Raw genomic sequence first — 23,459 nt, forward strand, 5'->3', positions numbered from 1 at the left:
ACAGTTACAGTGGATCACATACATGCAGGGGATGAAAGCTTGATGAGGGCAAGGTTTGTCTCTTCACTACAGCATCCCAGTGCTTGGGACAGTGTTAGCACATAGTAGGTACTCAATAAACCTCTGTTGCACAAATGAATGGTTTCAGGGCTCCAGGAATGAGTCAAATTCTGGGTGTAGGGTTGAGATGGAGGCAGCAAGACATGACCTGAAGGACTTGGAATCCAAAACTTCAGAGGGAGAGAAAACATCATTCCCAGCACCAAGCAAGTGTGTGCGTGGGCGCGCAGGGGAGGGACCAAGTGAGAGCTAACCTTAAGCTTCTCCCCAGCCGCGCCAGGGCCCTGGCCCATGGGGATCCCTTCCAGGTGTCCAGAGCTCAAGACTTCCAGGTACTGCTCTTTTTCCAGGGCCTAACCCTTGGGAATACTACCTCTTCTGGGACACAGGTTCTTTCCCTCCACCCAGACAGGTCTGGCTTCCTTTCCTCATCCTTCTGTACCTCTCAGGTGGGAGTCACCGTGCTAGAGGCCCAGAAACTGGTCGGAGTCAACATTAACCCCTATGTGGCTGTGCAAGTGGGGGGGCAGCGCCGCGTGACCGCCACACAGCGTGGGACCAATTGCCCCTTCTACAATGAGGTGGGCGCCACCACAGAAGAGGGCGAGCCTGAGAGAATGGGAGGGGTCCATGTGAGAACTATTCCCGGAGGGGGCGCGGCCTAGTTGGAAATGGAGCCAGATGCTCGGCCTATGGGTGGGCGTTAGAGGGGTGCCGATCTAGGAAAAGGTTGCAGTGAGAGGGTTGGGGGTGGGGGAAGGAGGGTCTTCTGAGCAAGAGACCTGGGTAAGCTGCCGGTTCACATCTAACCTCACATCTGACCTTCACATTTAACCTTTCATCCCCACTTCAATTCAGTACTTCTTGTTCGAATTTCATGACACACGGCTTCGCCTCCAAGACTTGCTGCTGGAGATCACGGTGAGCGGGGTAGGGGTGACCAGTGTCCTTCAGAGAAGGGGGGATGGGAAAGCTCAGGACTAACCCCACCTTCCCCCCAGGCTTTCCATTCGCAGACCCTCCCGTTTATGGCCACCCGGATAGGCACCTTCAGGATGGACCTGGGCATCGTCTTGGACCAGCCAGGTATGGAATCGTCCCCTTATTGAGACTCTGCACGGACAAGGACCCCAGAGATTGACCCCGCGGTGGCTCCGCATGGACCCCTATACACTCACTTCGGAGAGGGCCATCTCTGGCGGAGGCTGAACTCTTGGCACTTCCGCTCCTCCCTGCTGAGCCAGAGGAGCTCCGGCCATTGTCCGTCACTCCGATGACAGCCTCACGGCCACCCTGTGCGTCCCGCCGGTTGCCCCTTACCCCTGGCTCGCCCCTTCTCCCTTAGATGGCCAATTCTACCAAAGATGGGCTCCGTTGCATGATCCCCGGGACACCCGCGCCGGGACCAAGGGCTTCGTTAAGGTCACCTTGTCCGTGAGGGCGCGCGGGGACCTGCCCCCTCCAATGCTACCCCCGGCCCCAGAGCACTGTTCGGACATTGAGAAGTGAGCCGGGGTGAGGTGGGGAGGGGGACATGGATCCGGGGGTGGCCGTGGGGCGCGGGTAAGGGGAGGGGCCGAGATCCCAGTTTCTCCCCACTGCTCGGTGCCCCCTCCCCCAGGAACCTGCTCCTGCCGCGCGGAGTGCCAGCCGAGAGGCCGTGGGCGCGGCTCCGCGTGCGCCTGTACCGCGCCGAGGGGCTTTCCGCGCTGCGCCAGGGGCTGCTGGGCAGCCTGGCCCGCGCCCTGCACGACCAGCGCGTCCTGGTGGAGCCCTATGTGCGGGTGTCTTTCCTGGGGCAGGAGGTAAGTCCCTCCGGGGCCCACAGCGCCGCGGCTCCCGCCCCGACTGCGCGCTGACCTCCCTCCGCCCGTCTTTAACGCCACCTTCAGGGCGAGACGTCGGTGCGCGCCCAGGCGGCGGCGCCTGAGTGGAACGAGCAGCTGAGCCTCGTGGAGCTCTTCCCGCCGCTGACGCGCAGCCTCCGCCTGCAGCTGCGGGACGACGCGCCCCTGGTCGACGCGGCCCTCGCTACGCACGTGCTGGACCTGAGGCGGATCTCCCATCCGGGCCGAGCAGGTGAGTGCTTCTGGCCGCCGCAAACCCGGCCTCACTCGCCTCGGTCCCATCGCGCCGTAGGGCCCATTCCCAACAGCAAGCCCAATCCTCGCGACCCCGCTGCGCCTAGGAAGGCTGGTCCGCCCGCAAAACAAACGGCTTCAAGCCGCCCCCAGACTGTGAACCCCACCATAGGTTTGGCTCTGTTGGCAAAATTCTGACCACAGCCGCCTGTCCAGTAACTAGCCAGCCCAGTCCCACTCTTCTACAGCTGTGCACGCACTGACACTGCTGGTCCACTCCTTTCCCCGACCCCCAGGCCTGGCAGATCGCCCGTAGCTCCGCCCCAATCCCGACCTCGCCCCCAGGGTTCAGGCTGCGTCCCCCCAGCCCCGGCTCCTGCGGTTTCCAGCTCCTTGGAGCGCTGAGCTGGTTTGGAGGCGCCCCAGGTCGTGTTCCACAGCGGCGCATCCGCAGCTGCTGGCCAACTTCTTCCCTTTCAGAGCGGCTTAGCCCCCCTCCCCTGTCCTCACCCCCTAATATTTATTTGGAGGAGATCTGGGTGAGGTGCACAGACTTACCAGCACTCGCCCTCCCCGCGCTCCCCTCCAACACGCTGCTTTTGTTCCCCACAGCGGGGTTTAACCCTACTTTCGGCCCGGCCTGGGTGCCCCTCTATGGCTCGCCCCCCGGCGCGGGGCTCCGGGATGGTCTTCAAGGTCTCAACGAAGGCGTTGGCCAAGGCATTTGGTTCCGCGGCCGCCTTCTGCTGGCTGTGTCCATGCAGGTGGTGGAAGGGAGAGCTGAACCTGAGCCTCCCCAGGCCCAGCAGGGGTCCAGGTTGTCCCGGCTCACCCGAAAGAAGAAAAAGAAAGCCAGGCGGGATCAGACCCCAAAGGGGGTTCCGCAGCACGTGGACGCCAGCCCCGGTGCCGAGGTGCCTGAGATTCCCAGTGCCGTGGAGGTGGAGGTGGAGGAGCTACTGCCGCTGCCAGAGGTGGGGGCTGGGGGGTAGCAAAGGGGGCGGGGTCACCTCAGCTTTGGAAGGTGGAATCCACTCTCAGGCGTTAAACATCACGACAGGGGTCTCAATCTGGGTGCCTGGGCGAAGAGTGAGGTGTGTGCCCACATGGGCTCTGGTTATATGCGCACATGTTGGGGGAAAGAGGACGCATACCCAGGGCCAATGCTGGGTCGGCGAGGACAGAGAAGGAGTAGGATACTTGCAGTGACTTCCAAGCCTTGGTCACACTTCTTTCTGTGGGCATTGCGGCCAAGCATAGTCCAGTCTACTCCCTGGGAGGGTGGGCGCTGACTCCAGCCTGACGGCCTCCCGCAGAATGTCCTGGCACCCTGTGAAGATTTCCTGCTTTTCGGTGTGCTCTTCGAGGCCACCATGATCGACCCTGCCGTGGCCTCCCAGCCCATCAGCTTCGAGATCTCCATTGGTGTGTGGCCTAGCCGAACCCCTGAGTGCCATGGGTTTGAGGGTGGACACTCTCATTTCAGACCTTAGGACCCTGAAAGGGGCTGTTGCCTTTCAGTAAGGGGCGGGTTCTGACTTCTATTGAGGCAGAGGTGGTTGAGGGGGGGGGGGGGGGGGGGGGGGGGGGGGGGGGGGGGGGGTGGGGGGGGTGGGGGGGGTGGGTTCCAGCCGTCAGCCTGGCGCGCACTGACGCTTGCTGCTCTGGGCAGGTCGCGCAGGCCGCCTGGAGGAGCAATTGGGCCGAGGGTCCAGGGCCGGGGAGGGAACTGAGGGTGCGTCAGCAGAGGCTCAGCCTCTGCTGGGAGCCAGGCCAGAGGAGGAGAAAGAGGAGGAGGAACTGGGGACCCCTGCTCAATGGCCTGAGCCCATGGACGGCAGCGGGTGAGTGCTCCCAGTGGCTGGAAGGGGGGTTTGGGAGGTCCCCAGGAGCCCAGAATGCCCGCGAAGCCTCCTCTCCACCTGCCAGGCCATACTTCTGCTTGCCCCTCCGTCACCGCAAGCCATGCGTGCACGTGTGGAGTCGCTGGGAGGACCACACCTGGCGCCTGCAGAGCAGCAACTGCGTGCACAAAGTGGCCGAGAGGCTGGTAAGGGCAAGGCCGGTGCCCACAGGGAGACACCAGGCCATAGGGATGGCTGGGACACCGCAGCCTTTGAAGGGAGCTCTGCAGTGGGGCTAATGGGCAGGCACTAGAGAGCCAGCACCTTGCTGGTGCAAGGCCAGGGGCGGCAAGGGCCAAAAAGCACAGCTTCTGGGCAAACTGAGGATGCCAGGAGTTGTGGGAGGACAGAAATTCAGAATTGCTGGACCCAGGAAGGGGCTGGATGAAGGAGATGGAGAGAGATACTGCCGGTGGGGTCCCACATTTGGCGGAGCCAGTAGGGGGCTAGAAAGATGGAGCCATCAATCTGATGGAGCCAAAGAAGGGCAGGCCAAGAGGTGTGGTCATGAGTGGGTGGGGCCTCGGGTTGGGTGTGGTCTACAAGAGGTCGGAGTCAGGGACTCTCAAGACTCTGACCCTCTTGCATGTTGCGCAGGACCAGGGGCTGCAGGAGGTTGAGAGACTGCAGCGCAGGCCGGGGCCTGGCGCCTGTGCACAGCTCAAGCAGGCACTGGAAGAGCTGGTGGCTGGGAGCAGGTAAGCTGAGAGCCACCCCTATTGCTGCCTGTACTTGGGCCAACTCCAGGGCAAGGGAGACTCTTGGTGACTGTCTGGACCCAAGGGTGGCTTGCAGCTGCATTTGCTCTGCACCTTACAGAAGAATGAGAAGACAATTATTCCTATCCAGGGAGCTGATGAGATTATTGGGGGTTAGGCTTCCCCCGATCCTTTGGCACCTCAGCTGTTTTCAATCTCCATGAGTTCCCTTTCCCACACTTCTAGAGGCTTATCCCGTGTCTCTTTTCAAATCTCCTCGCCTCCTTTCTTCCATACTTGTTCCTGCTAATCACCTTCCCACACCCAGTCGACCTCCTTGCTGGCTTCTGCATCCATCTGTTCTCCTCCTTGCCTGCGCCAGTGACCGCAGCTGTGATCTGAATTTCATCACTGGAGGAATTAGCTCTGTAATTGTCAATTTTCTCCCCGTCATCATTGATTGGTCCCTAGTTACCAGGTCATTGCTGTAACCACATAAACATGTTTGTCTGGGTGTGGTGGCTCACATCCATAATCCCAGCACTTTTGGAGGTTGAGGTGGGCAGATCATTTGAGGTCAGGAGTTCAAGACCAGCCTGGCCAACATGGTGAAACCCCATCTCTACGAGAAAAATACCAAAATTAGCCGGGCATAATGGTGGGTTCCTCTCAGCTACTTGAGAGGCTGAGGCAGGAGAATCACTTGAATCCGGGAGGTGGAGGTTGCAGTGAGCTAAGATCGTGCCACTGCACTCCAGCCTAGGCGACAGAGCAAGACTCCGTCTCAAAACAAACAAACAAAAAACCCAAAAAACCATATTCTAGTTACTTCCATCTTTGACCTTCACTACTGCCCTGAATTCCATAACCTGCTCCAGGTACTTAAGTGATTTTCAGATTCTCTTCTCAAAAGGGTACTTTATTTGATAACTATTTATGGCACGTATTATGCCAGACACTGTTTTAGGCATAGGAATGTCAGTGAAAAAGCATTCCTGCCCACAAAAATCCCTGAAGTTGGCAAGGCACAATGGCTCACTGCTGTAGTCCCAGCTACTTGGGGGAGGCTGAAGTGGGAAGATCTTGAGCCCAGCCCAGGAGTTCAAGGCTGCAGTGAACCATGATTACGCCACTGCACTCTAGCCTGGGTGACAGAATGGGACCCTGACTCTAAAAAGAAAACACCCTGAAGCTTATGTTTGGGTGTAGAGGTTGGGGATGGGTGGAGACATGTAAAATAAGCATGTAAACAGATAGAAAAATACTAAGAAGGATAAGTGTTAAGGAAGAACACAAAGCAAGGAAGCATTAGAAAGGTATTGCAATTTCAGAAAGGGTGTGGAGGGGAGGCCACTGTGAAGGTGACATGAAGACGGAGGAGCAAGCCGTGCCTGTAATGGTGTTCCAGGTGGAGGGGACAGCATGCCTGGAGTGTTTGAAGAGGAGCACAGAACGAGTGTGACTGCGGCAGTGTGACATAGTAGAAGAGGCTGGAGGAGGCTGGGGGAAGGAGGATGATGGTGGGGAGGGACAGATCCTGTGGGAACCTCACAAGCCATTTTAATGACTTTGGCTGCTTCTCTGAGTGAGATGAGGGGGCAGTGAATGTTTTGAAAAGGAAAAAGATACACTCTAACACATAGATCCTTAAAAGGGATCAGTAGGGGAGGAAGCAGAGAGATTACTAAAGGGGCTGTTATAATCCAGGTGACAGGTGATGATGAACTGATCTAGGGGATGGTTGCAGTGGAGATGGAGTGCTGTGAATGGATTCAAGAGAAAATTTGCAATTGGGGGTGATACTTCAGGACTTGCTAAGATTTTGGCTTGTGGGCTGGGCGTGATGGCTCACACCTGGAATTCCAGCACTTTGGAAGGCCAAGATGGGAGGATGAATTGAGCCCAGGAGTTTGAGACCAACCCGAACAATATGAGTAGATGTTGTCTCTGTGAAAAATACAAAAGTTAGCTGGGTGTGGTGGTGCACACCTGTAGTCCCAGCTACTCAGGGGGCTGAGATGTGAGGATGGTTTGAGTCCAGGAGGCTAAGGCTGCACCAACCACATAGTTATGCAAGCCAAAATCTTTTTTTGGATAAAAGAAAAAAAATATGTTTTCAATGGAAAACAAAAGGAGAAGGTCTGATGGAAGCAGTGATGAGGTGGGATCTGAGGGAAGGCAGATAGTAGGAGCTCAGTTTGAGACGTGTTAACTGTGAGATTCTTATTGAATTGTAAGTGGACATGTGTGGTAGGCAGTTAGCTATATGAGTTGAGTTCTGGGGAGAATTCTAAACTGAAAATGTCAATTTGGGAGCTGTCATTATGTAGATGGAGCTGGATAACAGCATTAAGGGAGCATAGAAAAAAGAAATCTGAGAACCTGGAGCGCTCCAGCATTTAGAGGTAGGGAGGAAGCAGGGACTCAGCCAAGGATCCTGATCAGGAAAGGCAGTGAGGTAGGAGGCTGTAGGTGGTTACTTTACTGTGCTCACCATGCTCAACCTTTCAGTGTCAGTAAACACAGTTGTTTCACCATATTGGTCAGGCTGGTCTCGAACTCCTGACCTCAAGTGATTCACCACCTGTCTCGGCCTCCCTAAGTGCTGGGATTACAGGCCTGAGCCACCGCACGTGGCCAGATTCTAGATATTTTTTGAAGGTAGAGCATAAATAATTTGCTGATGAATTGATGTGGAATGTGAGAGAAAGAGCAGTGAAGGATGACTTGAAAGTTCTGAGGTGAAACAGGGTTTTCTGTTTTGTTTTTTGTTTGTTTGTTTTTTGCTGCGGTGGGGGGGAGTTATTGGAAATTATGCATTTGGCTTGGGAATATAATGTTCAAGCTATACGTTAGCCAACCTGGTGGAGACTAAACCATACCGTCGTCATCACATTGTAAGCTTCAGTGTGTTTAGGAATCTCCTAGGGCATAAATGCAGCTTTTGATTCAGCAGGGCCTGGGGTGGGGCTGAGGTCCTGCAGTTTTAAATAGCCTGCAGGTGTTACCAATGCTGTTGGTCCATGGGCCACACCTGGGGTAGCCAGGATAGTAGATGGTTAAATATTAGCGAGCTCTGGAGCTCAAGAGCAAGGCCGGCCTTGATGAATTTGGGAGTGGTCCAAATAGAGATAGGCCATCTTTGCAGGAGAAAGGGTGCCTCTTCAGAGCACAAGACTGAGAGGACTATGAGGGAGGCTGGGGGTGGGAGGTCAGCGTCCTCTCCTTTGACTCCTGTCTGCTGTGCACATCCCTGCTCACTGCAGACAGTTTTGCCGCGGTGCCGAGCGCAGGACGATGACCCGGCCCAATGCCCTGGATCGATGCCGAGGGAAACTCCTGGTGCACAGCCTGGTACGGCCTTGGGAAGGGACTCAGGGGCGCCTAGCTGGGGCCTTCCACTCATGCTGTCTTTTTGCCCTCCCAGAACCTTTTGGCTAAACAAGGACTGCGACTTCTACGCGGCCTGAGACGGGGCAACGTGCAAAAGAAGGTGGCATTGGCCAAGAAGCTCCTGGCCAAACTGCACTTTCTGGCTGAGGAGGTAATGCCTTGCCCACCCCACTTTCCTACTGTGTACACACTTTTCCCTGAGTTTTATGGACCATTGCAGAGGCCTTGGGCCAGTGTGACATAACATTTTTCCTTTGGAATGATGCCAGGGCTAGGACTCATTGCTGTGGGCATAGGACCAAGATCCATTTGCAGTAGCTAAGGGTGAGGACGAGAGTTCTAGAATCCAGCAGAGACCCAGGGAACATTCAGGATCTCTTTAGATGAAGATTTGAGAGTAGGCTGCCTTGAGCATGACCTCCCTTGTCTGAAGCACTAAATATGACATGTGTGAAGGGTGAAGGGAGTTGACAGGAGCAGAAACTGAGGGTTAGAAATGGAAAGTGACTGGTCCACCATGCTGCAGCTGCTTAAGACAGAAGCTCAGTCCTTCCCACAGGCACATGACGTTTAGACCACTCGGGCCAGTAGGTTCTCAAACAGTGAGGAAGTGTAGTCTCAGACCTTACAGGATAAATTGGAGTTGGGCAAGTGAGAAACAAAAAAATAGCATGTACAAAGGCCTAGAACTGAGAAGCCTGGGCAGCTGGAAGACAGAGCGTTGGACGAAGAGATGGGATACTTTTTTGTTTTTAAGAAGGAGTCTCACTCTGTCACGCAGCCTGGAATGCAATGGCGCGGTCTTGGCTCACTGTAACCTCTGCCTCCCGAGTTCAAGCAATTCTCCTGCGTCAGCCTCCTGAGTAGCTGGGATTACAGGCACCTGCCACCATGCCCGGCTAATTGATTTTATTCTTAGTAGAGATGCAGTTTCACCATGTTGGTCAGGCTGGTCTCGAACTGACCTCATAATCCGCCCACCTCGGCCTCCCAAAGTGCTGGGATTACAGGTGTGAGCCACTGAACATTTAACATTATCGTAAATGTTGGCGCAAAATTGCTTTTAAAATTATGGGTGGTGGCTCATCCTATAATTGTAGCACTTTGGGAGGCTGAGGCAGGAGGATCACTTGAGCGCAGGAGTTTGAGACCAGCTTAGGCAGCAAGGTGAGACCCTGTCTCTACAAAAATTAGCTGGCTGTGGTGGTGCACACCTAGAGTCCCAGCTACTCCAGAGGCTGAGGTGGGAGGGTTGCTTGAGCTCAGGCAGTCGAGGTTACAGTGAGCTAAGTTGGCACCCCTGCATTCCAGCCTGGGCAACAGAGTGAGACTCTGTCTCAAAGAAAAAATTGTATTGAAAGCCTCCTTTTGTCATCTGACATTTAAAATTTTTTTATGAGTCCAGGTGCAGTGGCTCATGCCTATAATCCCAGCACTTTGGGAGGCCAAGGCAGGCGGATCACCTGATCCGAGGTCAGGAGTTCAAACCAGCCTGGCCAATGTGGCAAAACCCTGTCTCTACAAAAAAAAAAAAAAAAAAAAAAAAAAAGAAAAATTAGCCGGGCGTGGTGGCATGCACCTGTAATTCCAGCTGCTTGGGAGGCTGAGGCAGGAGAGTTGCTTGAACCTGGGAGGTAGAGGTTGCAGTGAACCAAGATCATGCCACTGCACCCCAGCCTGGGCGACAGAGTGAGACTCCGTCTTAAAAAAATAAAAAAATTTTATTTTGAAACCGCCTCCTGGGTTCAAGGAATTCTCCTACCTCAGCTTGCTGAGTAGCTGGGATTACAGGAACATGCCACCACCCCCGGCTAATTTTTTTTTCTGTTTTTAGTAGACGGGGTTTTGCCATGTTGGCCAGGCTGGTCTTGAACTCCTGACCTCAACTGATCCACCTCAGCCTCCCAAAGTGCTGGGATAACAGGCATGAGCCACTGCGCCTGGCAAACAAAATTTTTTATGGCCAGACACAGTGGCTGATGCCTGTAATCCCAACACTGTGGGATCCTCCAAAGTGAGAGGATCACCTGAACCCAGGAGTTCAACACCAAGCTGGGCAAAACAGTGAGGCCTCGTCTCCTCAAAAAACAAAAAAAAATTAGCCGGGCGTGGTGGCGCATGCCTGTAGTCCCAACTACTCAGGAGGCTGAGGTAGGAGGATTGCTTGAGCCTGGGAGGTTTAAGCTACAATGAACTGTGATGGTGCCACTGCAATCCAGCCTGGGTGACAGAGTGAGACCCTGTCTCAAAAATAAATACAAATAAAAAATGTTCATGGTATAAACGTGCATTCTGAAATAATGTAGTTCTGTGTTGCTGTTTTAATATTTTATGTTATTTTGCTTTTAAAATATTATGTGCATGAGATTTATCCGTATCATTGCATGTAACTGTAATTTTTCTTTTTTTTTTTTTTTTTTTGAGACGGAGTCTCACGCTCTTGCCCAGGCTGGAGTGCAGTGGCGCGATCTCGGCTCACTGCAAGCTCCGCCTCCCGGGTTCCCGCCATTCTCCTGCCTCAGCCTCCTGAGTAGCTGGGACTACAGGCGCCCGCCACCGCGCCCGGCTAATTTTTTGTATTTTTAGTAGAGACGGGGTTTCACTGTGGTCTCGATCTCCTGACCTTGTGATCCGCCCGCCTCGGCCTCCCAAAGTGCTGGGATTACAGGCTTGAGCCACCACGCCCGGCCCTGTAATTTTTCAATTTTCATTGCCATATGACATATTGTATAAGTATACTACAATGTGGCCAGGCGCAGTGGCTCATGCCTATATCCCGGCACTTTGGGAGGCTGAGGTGGGAGGATCACGAGGTCAAGAGATGGAGACCAACCTGGCCAACATGCGAAACGCCATCTCTACTAAAAATACAAAAATTAGCCAGGCATGGTACCTGTAATCCTAGCTACTTAGGAGGCTGAGGCTGGGAGAATTGCTTGATCCTGAGAGGTGGAGGCTGTAGAGAGCTGAGATTGGGCCACTGCACTCCAGCCTGGGTGATGGAGCAAGACTCTGTCTCAAAATAAAAATAGGCTGGGCGCGGTGGCTCACGCCTGTAATCCCAGCACTTTGGGAGGCTGAGGTGGGCAGATCACAAGGTCAGGGGATCGAGACCATCCTGGCTAAGAGGGTGAAACCCCATCTCTACTAAAAATACAAAACATTAGCCGGGCATGGTGGCGGGCACCTGTAGTCCCAGCTACTCAGGAGGCTGAGGCAGGAGAATGGCGTGAACCTGGGAGGTGGAGCTTGCAGTGAGCCGAGATGGCGCCACTGCACTCCAGCCTGGGCGAGAGTGGGAGACTGTCTCAAAAAATAATAATAATAATAAATAAACAAAAATAAAATAAATATACTCTAATGTACTGATCCATTGTGCTGTTGATGGGTATGTGAGATGTTCCCAATGGGTGGTGATTAGAAACAGTGCTTCCAAGACCATTTTTGTACATGTCCTGGTGCTTTTCTATGGCAGTGGTTCTCAAACTTTTTGGTCTCAGGACAGGTCTCAGATTACACCACTGCACTCCAGCCTGGGTGACAGAGAGAGACTCTATCTTTAAAAAAAAAAAAAAAAAAAAAAAAAAAAAAAAAAAATTGGAGGTGGGGTCTTGCTGCAAGCTGTCAAGCTCACAATGGCAGATACAAGATATATAGTTTCTCTGAAATTATAATTTTATTCTGCCTCCTGGGTTCAAGTGATTCTCCTGCCTCAGCATCCCAAAGTGCTGGGATTACAGGTGTGAGCCACCACACCTAGCCAAAGTTGTAATTTTCACTTGCTTTGTTTCTGATTCTAAGGGGAAAGCTTTCGTTCTTTAACTATTAAGTTTGATGTTAGCAGTGTTTTTCATAAATGCCCTTTATCAGGTTGAGGAAGTTCTCTTCCATTCCTAGTTTTGTGAGTGTTTTTATTGTGAAAGAGTGTTACATTTTATCAAACGTTTTTTTCTGCATCTATTAAGATGAGCATGTGTTTGTTTTTTCTTTTTTGTTCTGTTACTGTGGTGTATTACACTGATTTTCCTTAGGTTGAACTATCCTTGCATTCATGAGATGAATTCTAACTTTTAACAATGGTGTATATCCATTTTTTTTTAATATGTCATGGGATTTGGTTCAAGACTTTTGCATCTGTGTATTTATAAGGGATATTGTTTTGTAATTTTTCTTTTTGATTAAAAAAAAATACTTAAAAAGTAGAGATGGGGTCTTCCTGTGTTGCCCAGGCTGGTTGCAAACTCCCAGGGCTCAAGGGATCCTCCCTGCCTCTGCCTCCCAAAGTGCTGGGATTGCAGGCGTGAGTCACCACGCCCAGCATGTAATGATTTGATGTCTTTTCTTGTGATTTTTAAATCTATGATATCAAGGTAAAGCTGGCTTCATAGAAGGAGTTAGGAAGTGTTCCTCACTCTTCTATTTTTTGGAAGAGTTTGAAAAGGATTGGCATTAATCTTCAAATGTTTGGTAGAATTCACCACTGAAGGCATCTGGTCTTGGACTTTTTTTGGGAAGTTTTTGACTGCTGAGTCAAATTTTATAACTTCATTTTAGATAATCTAATTTGCTATTTTATACTTGTTCATGGTATTATCTTATAATCCTTTTTATTTCTGTAAGGTTGCTAGTAATGTCCTCCCTTTCATCTCTGATTTTAGATATTTTTGTGTGTGTGTGTGTGTGTGTGTGTGTGTGTGTATGTGTATGTGTATGTGTGTATGTGATGCAGTCTCTCTCTGTCACCAGGCTGGAGTGCAGTGGCACAATCTCAGCTCACCACACCTCTGCCTGATTATAGGTGTGAGCCACCACACCCGGCCAGCATAGTCTTTTTAAATTTACTGTTTTTTGATCTAACATATGATCTATCCTGAAGAATGTTCCATGGGTGCTTGAGAAGAATGTGTATTCTGCTCTTATGATGGAGTATTTTGTATGTGTCTTCTAGGTATAGTTGGTTAGTGTTGTTTTAAGTTTATTTCCTTAATAATATTCTGTGTAGATGTTCCATCTGCTATTGTAAGTGGTATATACTGAAGACTCCAACTATTGTAGAACTGTTTGCCTGATATATTTAAATTTTCTATTTCCATTTGGTTCCAGTTTTCAACTGTTTGCTGAAATCACCCATCTTTTAATTCTTGTGTACTTTCCTCACTATATCATTTAGATTTCTATCATAGTTATTTTAATAATTGTTGTCTAATTATTCCAACATCTGGGTTATCTATGTGTCTGCTTCTATTGATTATTTCCTCTTGACCATGAGTTTTTTTTTGAGACAGAGTCTCTCTCTGTCACCCAGGCTGGAGTGCAGTGGTGCGATCTCTGCTCACTGCAAGCTCTACCTTCAGGGTTCGAGCCATTCTCCTGCCTCAGCCTCCCGAGTAGCTGGGACTACAGGCACCTGGCTAATTTTTTTTGTATTTTTAGTAGAGACAGGGTTTCACCATGTTAGCCAGGATGGTCTCGATCTCCTGACCTAGTGATCCGCCTGCCTCAGCCTCCCAAAGTGCTGGGATTACAGGTGTGAGCCACCATGCCCGGCTTTTTGCTTTAACTCTGTCCTGTAATTTTTTTTATCATATGCCTGGATTTTTGTATAAAAGAACATTAGTGACTAAAATAATATATATGTCCAGGAAATGGCATTTCTTTTCTTACACTAGGCCTCACTCTGTAGAGTGAGGACCAAGTCATTATGCTTTGTATTTGAAATGGGCTGAGTTGCGAATTTGGTTTGGTTCAGTTCACTTTGGGCTTCAAATGTTTTTTGAAGGATCAGGATTGTCCTTTCATCCAGGTTTAGGATTGAGAACTGGCAAGATTCCAGAAATCTGTTTCTCTTTCACACCCAAACTGCCAGTTCTCCAACTCTGGGTAAGCTTTACCTGCTTTACAAACCACCAACCAGGTTTTTGGGTTGCTGGGGCATTCTCTATGCTTTTTGAGTCTGCTTCCTTTCCTCTGCACCCCCACCTTACATTGTAAAAGTCTAGAATGCATCAGAGGGGTCCTCTTGGCTCTCCAGCTGAGCCTGTAGCATCTGATAGCTGAAGGCCTAGTGGAAGAGGTTTCTCTCAGCCCTTCTACCTCACCCTCAGCCTTCAAAAGATGAAATCCCAGAGGGCCTCTTCTGGGTTTTTTAATTCTCTTCCCTACCACCTCCTTCTTAGGGTGGTTACTTTGCACTCGTTTTTGAGACGGAGTTTTGCTCTTGTTGCCCAGGCTAGAGTGGAATGTCATGATCTCCGCTCACTGCAACCTCCACTTCCTGGGTTCAAGCAATTCTTCTGCCTCAGCCTCCCAAGTAGCTGGGATTACAGGCATGTGCCACTATGCCTGTTTTTTTTTGTTTTTTTTTTTTTTTGTTTTTTTGTTTTAACTAGAGATGGAGTTTCACCATGTTGGTCAGGCTGGTCTCGAACTCCTGATCTCAAGAGATCCACCAGCCTCAGCCTCCCAAAGTGCTGGGATTAGAGGCATGAGCCACCATGCCTGGCCTACTCTGCACTTTGAAGAAACTTTACATGCCTCAGAAAGATCTCAGCTCTCCTTCCCTGTTCCCAGCTTTCTGCATACTGCTCCTTAGCTCTAGGTGAAGATCCATAGAAAAGAGTTGGGAGGTATAGAAAGATATACTTTGTGGCTGTGGTCCCTGGGATTCTCATCTGGCATGCTACCTCACACATAGTCATTAAAAGTCTCTTAAAAGTGGGGATTTTCTCCTTGTCCCCGTTTCTGATGTTCCTTTTTACTACTGCTGTTCTGCCAGAAGTGGGAGTAGCAGCTGGAGGTCTCTCCTTGACTGTGAAGAAGTCGCCATTTTCTGGAGTTTAGTTGGTGCAGGTTTCTTTGAATCCCCACTTCTCTGATGTGTTTTTTAAAATACGATGTTTAGTCTGGGCAACATAGGGAGACCCCCATCTCTACAAAAAATAAAACTAACAAGGCGTGGTGGCAAGCACCTGTAGTCCCAGCTACTTGGGAGGCTGAGGTGGGAGGATTGCTTGGGCCTCAGGGTTTGAGGCTGCAGTAAGCCATAATCGTGCCACTGCATTCCAGCCTGGGTGAAAGAGAAATCCTGTATCCAAAAAATTATATATGTATGTGTGTGTGTGTGTGTGTATATGTATGTGTGTATATATATGTGTGTATATATGTGTGTGTATATGTATGTGTATAAATGTGTGTATACATAAGTGTGTGTGTATATATATGTATGTGTATATATACCCCCACGTGTGTGTGTGCATAATTTTATAATTTATTTAGATTATTTTTGTCGTTAGGGTGTAAGTCTTTTTGTTGTTGTTGAGACACAGTCTGGCTCTGTCGCCCAGGTTGGAGTGTGGTGGTGCAATCTTGGCTCACTGCAACCTCTGCCTCCCAGGTTCAAGTGATTCTCCTGCCTCAGTTTCATGAGTACCTGGGATTACAGTCATGTGCCATCACATCTGGCTAATTTCTGTATTTTTAGTAGTGATAGGGTTTCACCATGTTGGTCAGGTTGGTCTCAAACTCCTGACCTTAGGTGATCCACCCGCCTTGGCCTCCCAAAGTACTCGGATTACAGATGTGAGCCACTGTGCCAGGCCGGGAGTGAGGGTTTCTACATCCAACTAATAGTGCACCCCTCCACTGATTTTTTTTTTTTTTTTTTTTTTTTTGAGATGGAGTCTCACTCTGTCGCCCAGGCTAGAGTGCAGTGGTGCAATCTCGGCTCACTGCAACCTCCGCCTCCTGGGTTCAAGAGATTCTCCTGCCTCAGCTTCCCAAGTAGCTGGGATTACAGGTGCCTGCCACCATGCCCAGCTAATTTTAGTATTTTAGTAGAGACGGGGTTTCACTGTGTTGGCCAGGCTTGTCTCGAACTCCTGACCTCGTGATCTACCTGCCTCGGCCTCCCAAAGTGCTGGGATTATAAGTGAGAGCCACCACGCCCAGCCCTCCACTGATTTAAAAAAAAAAAAAAATTACAGTGTTTTCCTCTGATGTACAATTTACATACAATGAAGTGTACAAATACATATATATTTTTAAGACAGAGTCTCACTCTGTCACTTAGGCTAGAGTGCAGTGGCAAGACCTTAGCTCACTGCAACTTCTGCCCCCAAGCTCCAGTGATTCTTCTGCCTCAGCCTCCTGAGTGGCTGGGAGTGCAGGCATGGGCCACCATGCCTGCTAATTTTTGTATTTTTAGTAGAGATGGGGTTTTGCCATGTTGGCCTGGCTGGTCTTGAACTCCTAGACTCAAGCGATCTGGCCACCTTGGCCTCCCAAAGTGCTGGGATTACAGGCATGAGTCACCATGTCTGACCAAGTGTACAAATCTTAGCTACACATTTGCTGAATTTTGGCAAATATATGTATCTGTGTAACCCAAATCCCTATCAAGATCTAGAATACTACTTTTACCCAGAGTTGTTGCTTTGTTCCTTCCCAGTCTCCATTCACACCCCTAGAGATAACTACTGTTTTTTTCAATATTTTTTTATTATAATTTTGCCTGTTCTAGATTTTAATACAATGCAATCATGCCATATATATAGTCAATTCTTGTTATTGGTGGTCTTCATAGTCTATAAAGTTGCTGCAAATACTGAATTAGCAAATATTGAATCACTGCCCCCAGAGAAATACAGGGTTAAGTTCCCAGTGGGCGATGGTCACAATTTTTTGTCAACTGATCAGTACAAAACCTTGTTTTATGTGTGTTCATTTAAAGATACTTTCTTTAATATAATATATTGTTGGCTGGCACAGTGGCTCACGCCTGTAATCCCAGCACTTTGGGAGGCCGAGGTGGGTGGAATCACCTGAGGTCAGGAGTTCGAGACCAGGCTGGCCAGCATGGTGAACCCCCATCTCTACTAAAATATAAAAAAATAGCCAGGCGTGGTGGCCAGCACCTGCAGTTCCAGCTACTCTGGAAGCTGAGGCAGGAGAATCGCTTGAACCCAGAAGGCGGAGGTTGCAGTGAGCCTGAGATCATGCCACTGCACTTCAGCCTGGGTGACAGAAGGAGATTCTGTCTCAACAAACAAACAAACAAACAAAAAAGCAAAACAGAAAAACGATGCTTACAGTATCAGAACTCACAAAGGCAAAGTATTGCTTTATTCCAACTCAGGGCCCTTCAAACTTTAAAAAAAATGTCTTAGTGTGGTGGCTCACACCTGTAATCCCAGCACTTTGGGAGGCCGAGGCAGGCAGGTCACTTGAGGTCAGGAATTGAAGACCAGCCTGGCCAACAAGGTGAAACCCCCAGTCTATTAAAAACACAAAAAGCTGGGTGTGGTGGTATACGTCTGTAATCCCAGCTATTCAGGAAGCCGAGGCCAGAGAATTGCTTGAACATGGGAAGTAGAGGTTTCAGTGAGCTAAGATTGTGCAACTGCATTCCTCCAGCCTGAGTGACAGTAATATTCCATCTAAAAAAAAAGAAAAAAAAAAACATTTCCCGTTTAGAGAAAAAAAATGCAGCTCACTGCCAGCACTCATTTAATTTTACATAAACCTGCTCTTTGAGGCAGAAGCAAATATGACTGATTTTCAATATGAAAATAAAATATAAAAACCTTACTTGGAGTTATTTCTAAACAGAGCTTGTCTCTAATCCTAATGTAACAGAAGTATATATGATGTTACATTAGGATTACAGACAAGAGTATTCTCAAGTCCAACAGGAAATGGGTTTAAAAATTTATTTTTGTATTTTTAATAAACCAGAACATTTTTTGCATGACTCATTGTTGAAATTCTTTTTTTTTTTTTCTGACAGAGTCTTGCTCTTTTGCCCAGGCTGGAGTGTAGTGGTGCGATCTCGGCTCACTCTAACGTCCGCCTCCCAGGTTCAAGTGATTCTCCTGCCTCAGCCTCCTGAGTAGCTGGGATTTATAGGCACCTACCACCATGCCCAGCTAATTTTTGTATTTTTAGTAGAGACAGGGTTCCACCATGCTGGCCAGGCTGTTCTTGAACTCCTGACCTCAGGTGATCCGCCTGCCTCAGCCTCCCAAAGCGCTGGGATTACAGGCGAGCGCCACCAAGCCTGGCTTATTTTTGTATTTTTAGTAGAGATGGGATTTCGCCATGTTGGTCAATCTGTTCTCGAACTCCTGACCTCATGATCCACTCACCTCGGGCTCCCAAAGTGCTGGGATTACAGGCGTGAGCCACCACACCCGGCCAATTGTTGAAAATCTTAAGATGAACTGGATGCTGCGACAGGCATCCTCTTGGGTGTTGTCCCAAGAGGACAACCCTCTCGGTGTTGTTCCTTCATGGAACCCATGCCTGAATCTGCAGTATACAAATTTTAGGTGCCTCATTCGATCAGTGACAGTGGTATTTTTTTTTTTTTTTTTTTTTTTTTTTTTTTTTTTTGAGACGGAGTCTCGCTCTGTTGCCAAGGCTGGAGTGCAGTGACATGATCCGCCACCACGCCCAGCTAATCTTTTGTATTTTTAGTAGAGACAGGGTTTCACCGTGTTAGCCAGGATGGTCTCGATCTCCTGACCTCGTGATCTGCCTGCCTCAGCCTCTCAAAGTGCTGGGATTACAGGCGTGAGCCACCGCGCCCGGCCTCGTCCCAGTGGTATTTTGTCTTTTAGCCAGTTATACTTCCTCCAGTGCTTGGCAGGGTAGCCACATTTGCCACAGGTCGACTTCTGAAGTTGGCAGGCCTTAGAGCCACAGTGGCGGCACGAAGTATCTTATTGCGATGTTCTCCAAACAATGTTTCCTTGTCATCTTGCTTCTGCAGCTTTGACCAAAGAATGGTTAAAAATTTTTAGTAGAGGCTAGGTGCAGTGGCTCAGGCCTGTAGTCCCAGCACTTTGGGAGGCTGAGGCAGAAGGATCACCTGAGGTCAGGAGTTTGAAACCAGCCTGGGCAGCATGGTGAAACCCCATCTCTACTAAAAATACAAAAGTTAGTTGGGCATGGTGGCACATGCCTGTAGTCCCAGCTACTCAGGAGGCTGAGGCAGTACAATTGCTTGAACCCGAGAGGCAGAGGTTGCAGTGAGCTGAGATTGTACCATTGCACTCCAGCCTGGGTGACAGAGCAAGATTCAGTCTCAAAAAAAAAAAAAAAAAAAAAAAAATTTTTTTTTTTTTTTGGTAGAGAAGAGGTCTCACTTTGTTGCCCAGGCTGCTCTTGGACCCCTAAGCTCAAGTGATCCTCCCACCTTGGCCTCCCTAAGTACTGGGATTACAGGTATGAGCCACCTTGCCTAACCTGTTCAAACTTTTTGACTCTTTGCCCATACTCATGTGATTATAAAAGCACCAGGGGTATTGATTTGGGGGTTACAAATTTTAGCTAGTAATCAAATTTGCAAATACAGAACTCACAAATAATGAGGAAGGACTGTATTCTCTTGTGAGAGGCCTCCTTTACTCAGTGTACTGTTTTGAGATGCGTCTAGGTTGTTGCAGATATCTAGTTTTTTATTGAGCAATTTCCCATTGTATAAATATATCAGTTTGTTTATTCACTCTCATATTGATGGACAGCTGTGCTGTTTCATGTTTTTGGCTAGTATGAATAAAGCTGCTATGAATATTCTTGTTTTTTTTTTTTTTTCTTTTTTCTTTTTTTGAAATGGAGTTTTGCCCTTGTTGCCTGGGCTGGAGTGCAACGGTGTGATCTCACATCGCTACAACTTTTGCCTCCTGGGTTCAAGCAATTCTCCTGCCTCAGCCTCCCAAGTAGCTGGGATTACAGGCATGTACCACCTCGCCTGCCTACTCTTCTGTATTTTTACTAAAGATGGAGTTCACCATGTTGGCCAGGTTGGTCTCAAACTCCTGATCTCAGGTGATCCACGCGCCTCAGCCTCCCAAAGTGCTGAGACTACAGGCATGAGCCACTATGCCCGTCCTCAGCCACCACGCCTGGCCTCTCAATGATATCTTAAGTCCTCCTGTGTGCCAGGCTCTGTATTAGGCCCTGGGGGTCAGCCCCTGCCATATTCCTTGCCCTTTTGAGTCTTATGTTCTAGGGAGGCAGACTCTACATCTGTACATGAATATGAAAAATAATTATGATCTATAGGAATTGGTAAGAAAGAGGTTACAGAGGCTGACGGGGTGGAGGAGAACCTGCTTGGGTAAGGTGGTCAGGCAAGTCTTCTCTGCAAAGACAACATTGCAGCCGATACCCAGAGGATGGTGAGCAGTCAGCCAGCCAGCCACAGCAGAGTGGGTAGGAAGGGAGGACTCAAGGCAGGAAGACTGCTTAGGAGCCTGTCAAAATTGTCTAGCCAATAGTGGATGGTCTCGGGTGGGCTTGGTGGCTCGCACCTATAATCTCACCACTTTGGGAGGCTGAGGTGGGAGGATTGCTTAAGTCCAGGAGTTTGAGACCAGCCTGGACAACATAGTGTGACCCTATCTCTACAAAAAAATTTAAAAATGAAAACATCTCCAGGCATGGTGGTGTGTGCCTGTAGTCCCAGTGATTTGGGAGGCTGAGGTGGGAGGATTGCTTGGGCCCAGGATGTTGAGCCTGCAGTAAGCCATGACTGTGCCACTGCACTCCAGCCTGGGCTACAGAAAAAAAAAAAAAAAGCAGATGGTCTTGAAGTGGGGCAGGGAGGAAGAGAGAGAAGGGGGAAACTGCCAGGACTGGGTGATTGGATGTTGGAGGAGAAGAGTGTCACCAGCCCAGGTATTTGGCTGATGTGATGGGCACTACATGTGCACACTGTGCACATCCGGGAAGATTAGACTGGGGAGGAGGGAAAGGTGAAGAGACAAGGTTGGCACCAGCTACCATGTGCATGAGCCTTGAGGACATTATGCCTAGTGAACTGGGCCAGGCACAGGGGCACGCACTATATGATTCCACTCATATGAGGACTTGTTATAGTCAAATCCAAACACAGAAGAATGGCGGCTGCCAGGGGCTGGGATGGAGAGCAGGGAACGGAGAAGTATGGTTTAATGGGCAGAGTTTCTGTTCTGCAAGATGAAAAACGTTGTGGGGATGAATGATGGGGGTGGTTCCATAATAATGTGAATATATTTCATGCCCCTGAATGGTACATTTAAAAATGCTTAGGATGATGGTCAATTTTATAAGTATTTTTCCACAATTTAAAAAAAAAAAAAAGCTAAGTGTGGTAGCTCATACCTATAATCTCAGCACTTTGGGAAGCCAAGGCAGGAGGATCTCTTAAGCCCAGGAGTTTGAGACGAGCCTGGGCAACATGGCCAAACCCCATCTCTACAAAAAATAAAAAAATTAGCCAGGCATGGTGGTATGTGCCTGTAGTCCCAGCTGCTTGAGAGGCTGAGGTGGGAGGGATGCTTGAGCCTGGGTGGTCAAGCTGCTGTGAGCCGTGATCGTGTCACTGCACTCATGCCTGGGCAACAGAGTGAGACCCCGTCTTGGGGAGATCAGAGCTGGAGTGGCCATTTGGTCCATTCAGTTCAAGCTGTGAGAGCAGGAGGGGTCGGCTCCCGATCCACCTCCGTGACCAGTTCTCCACCCGCAGCCCCAGCCACCCCTCCCCGACGTGCTGGTCTGGATGCTCAGTGGGCGGCGCCGCGTGGCCTGGGCCCGAATCCGTGCCCAGGATGTGCTGTTCTCTGTGGTCGAGGAGGAACGGGGCCGGGACTGTGGGAAGATCCAGAGTCTAATGCTCACGGTGAGGGGGCTTGCGGGTGAGGGGCCGGGAGAAGTGAAGTGGAGCTTACAGGGCAGGGGTGTAGGATAGGCCTTGGGTAGAGGCCTGTGCTTCCCAACTAGGGGCCCCTGAACGCTTTCCAATTGTCCAAAACACCAGAAAGGGATTGTGCCTTTGCCTGGGGCAGCTTTGAAATCAGATAAACCCCAAATCTTCCCAACTCTGGGACTGCACAGGCCATTTTGCTGACTAGGCCCTGAGAGATAGGCAGCATACTAAAAACCGGAGAGTGCGTCTCACCCCTTACAAGTGTGGCTGGTCTGGCCGGGGGTGGTGGCTCATGCCTGTAATCCCAGCACTTTGGGAGGCTGAGGCAAGCGGATCACCTGAGGTCAGGAGTTGGAGACCAGCCTGGCCAACATAGTGAAACCCCATCTCTAGTAAAAATACTAAAATTAGCTGGGCGTGGTGGTGTATACCTGTCATTCCAGCTACTAGGGAGGCTGAGGCAGGAGAATCGCTTGAACACAGGAGGTAGAGGTTGCAGTGAGCAGAGATCATGCCATTGCACTCCAGCCTGACAACAGAGTGAGACTCCATCTAAAAAAAAAAGTGTAGCTGGTTTGCGGGCTAAAGATTTCTAAATGAGGTGTCCCTGGAAGAAATACTGAAAAGGGTCCCTAGCAGGGAGAAGCCGTGACCCTTGGGGTTGGGGATGGGGAATGTAAACGTGTGGAGGGTAGAGGGGACAAAGGTGGGAGAGCAGAGCTCAGAGTGTAGTTAGCGGGTGGGGGGTACAGGAAGTGGCAGTGTTAGGGCAAGACGTGTAGGGAGTGAGAGCGCGAGGGTCATGGCGTAGGGTGGGGGGCAGAAAGAGGGTAAGGCTGGGCAGGTAGGGAGTGGACTGGGAGTTTGGCATTGTGTGGTGATGTGCAGTGGAGGTGTGCTCTGGGGAAGCAGGATTGCTAGGTCTAGCTGGGGTCATGAGAGGAGGCACTGGGGCCCTGACATGACTTGTTCACATGCAGGCACCCGGGGCAGCCCCTGGTGAGGTCTGTGCCAAGCTGGAGCTCTTCCTGTGGCTCGGCCTGGGCAAGCAAGCCAAGGCCTGCACCTCTGAGTTGCCCCCGGATTTGCTGCCCGAGCCCTTGGTTGGACTGCCCTCCAGCCTACACCGGGACGGTGAGTGCAGAGGGTGGGCAGGGCAGGTATAAGGCCCACCTCGATCTCTGCCCAAGGTGGGGGGCTCAGTCAGGGGACTTCAGTAGTTCCCCTGAGCAAACATGACACCTTCCTTGCCCCTCACCCCAGATTTTAGCTACTTCCAACTCCGGGCTCACTTGTACCAGGCCCGAGGTGTGTTGGCAGCAGATGACAGTGGCCTCTCGGACCCCTTTGCTCGAGTCCTCATCTCTACCCAGTGCCAGACCACACGGGTGAGGGCTGGGATGACGTGTGGGTGGAAGGGACCCAGGAGACAAGTTAGGGTGGGTCTGAGCTTTCCCCCAAGGCCCCTCTCCTCCCAGCCTGGGTTTGCAGAGCAGGGTATCAGGATGGGGTACTAGATGGCCCTAATTTAGCAGGTGATGTAGAACTGGAGGTCTCAGGAGTCGTTTTCTGGGGTTGACTTTAGGCCTGGACTCTGAGGGCAGCCAATTGCAATGGGTAGGCAGGGCTGGGAGGG

At 50.2% G+C, this 23,459-nt stretch overlaps 3 protein-coding genes across 8 annotated transcripts in view; 2 read left to right on the forward strand and 1 right to left on the reverse strand.

Moving 5' to 3' along the window:
• Nucleotides 1–23,459, reverse strand: part of LOC126964247 (reactive oxygen species modulator 1) — a 186,771-nt gene that overhangs the window by 92,323 nt on the left and 70,989 nt on the right. The window lies entirely within an intron of this gene.
• Nucleotides 1–23,459, forward strand: part of LOC126964104 (fer-1-like protein 4) — a 53,331-nt gene that overhangs the window by 3,846 nt on the left and 26,026 nt on the right. The window contains exons 8-24 of the mRNA XM_050806931.1: nucleotides 332–392; nucleotides 510–641; nucleotides 919–981; nucleotides 1,062–1,146; nucleotides 1,406–1,565; nucleotides 1,682–1,865; nucleotides 1,953–2,139; nucleotides 2,754–3,115; nucleotides 3,458–3,566; nucleotides 3,814–3,985; nucleotides 4,071–4,191; nucleotides 4,643–4,743; nucleotides 8,010–8,097; nucleotides 8,171–8,287; nucleotides 21,644–21,796; nucleotides 22,804–22,957; nucleotides 23,087–23,211. Coding sequence (XP_050662888.1) covers nucleotides 332–392; nucleotides 510–641; nucleotides 919–981; nucleotides 1,062–1,146; nucleotides 1,406–1,565; nucleotides 1,682–1,865; nucleotides 1,953–2,139; nucleotides 2,754–3,115; nucleotides 3,458–3,566; nucleotides 3,814–3,985; nucleotides 4,071–4,191; nucleotides 4,643–4,743; nucleotides 8,010–8,097; nucleotides 8,171–8,287; nucleotides 21,644–21,796; nucleotides 22,804–22,957; nucleotides 23,087–23,211 — 2,374 coding nt within the window. The remainder of the gene's footprint in view (nucleotides 1–331; nucleotides 393–509; nucleotides 642–918; nucleotides 982–1,061; nucleotides 1,147–1,405; nucleotides 1,566–1,681; nucleotides 1,866–1,952; nucleotides 2,140–2,753; nucleotides 3,116–3,457; nucleotides 3,567–3,813; nucleotides 3,986–4,070; nucleotides 4,192–4,642; nucleotides 4,744–8,009; nucleotides 8,098–8,170; nucleotides 8,288–21,643; nucleotides 21,797–22,803; nucleotides 22,958–23,086; nucleotides 23,212–23,459) is intronic.
• LOC126964261 (ubiquinol-cytochrome-c reductase complex assembly factor 1) overlaps nucleotides 21,049–23,459 on the forward strand; it is a 292,878-nt gene continuing 290,467 nt past the window's right edge. Inside the window, exon 1 of the mRNA XM_050807265.1 lies at nucleotides 21,049–21,052. The gene's annotated coding sequence lies outside the window, so the exon portion shown is untranslated. The remainder of the gene's footprint in view (nucleotides 21,053–23,459) is intronic.

Source organism: Macaca thibetana, chromosome 10 (assembly GCF_024542745.1).
Source record: "Macaca thibetana thibetana isolate TM-01 chromosome 10, ASM2454274v1, whole genome shotgun sequence".
Taxonomy (NCBI): domain Eukaryota; kingdom Metazoa; phylum Chordata; class Mammalia; order Primates; family Cercopithecidae; genus Macaca; species Macaca thibetana.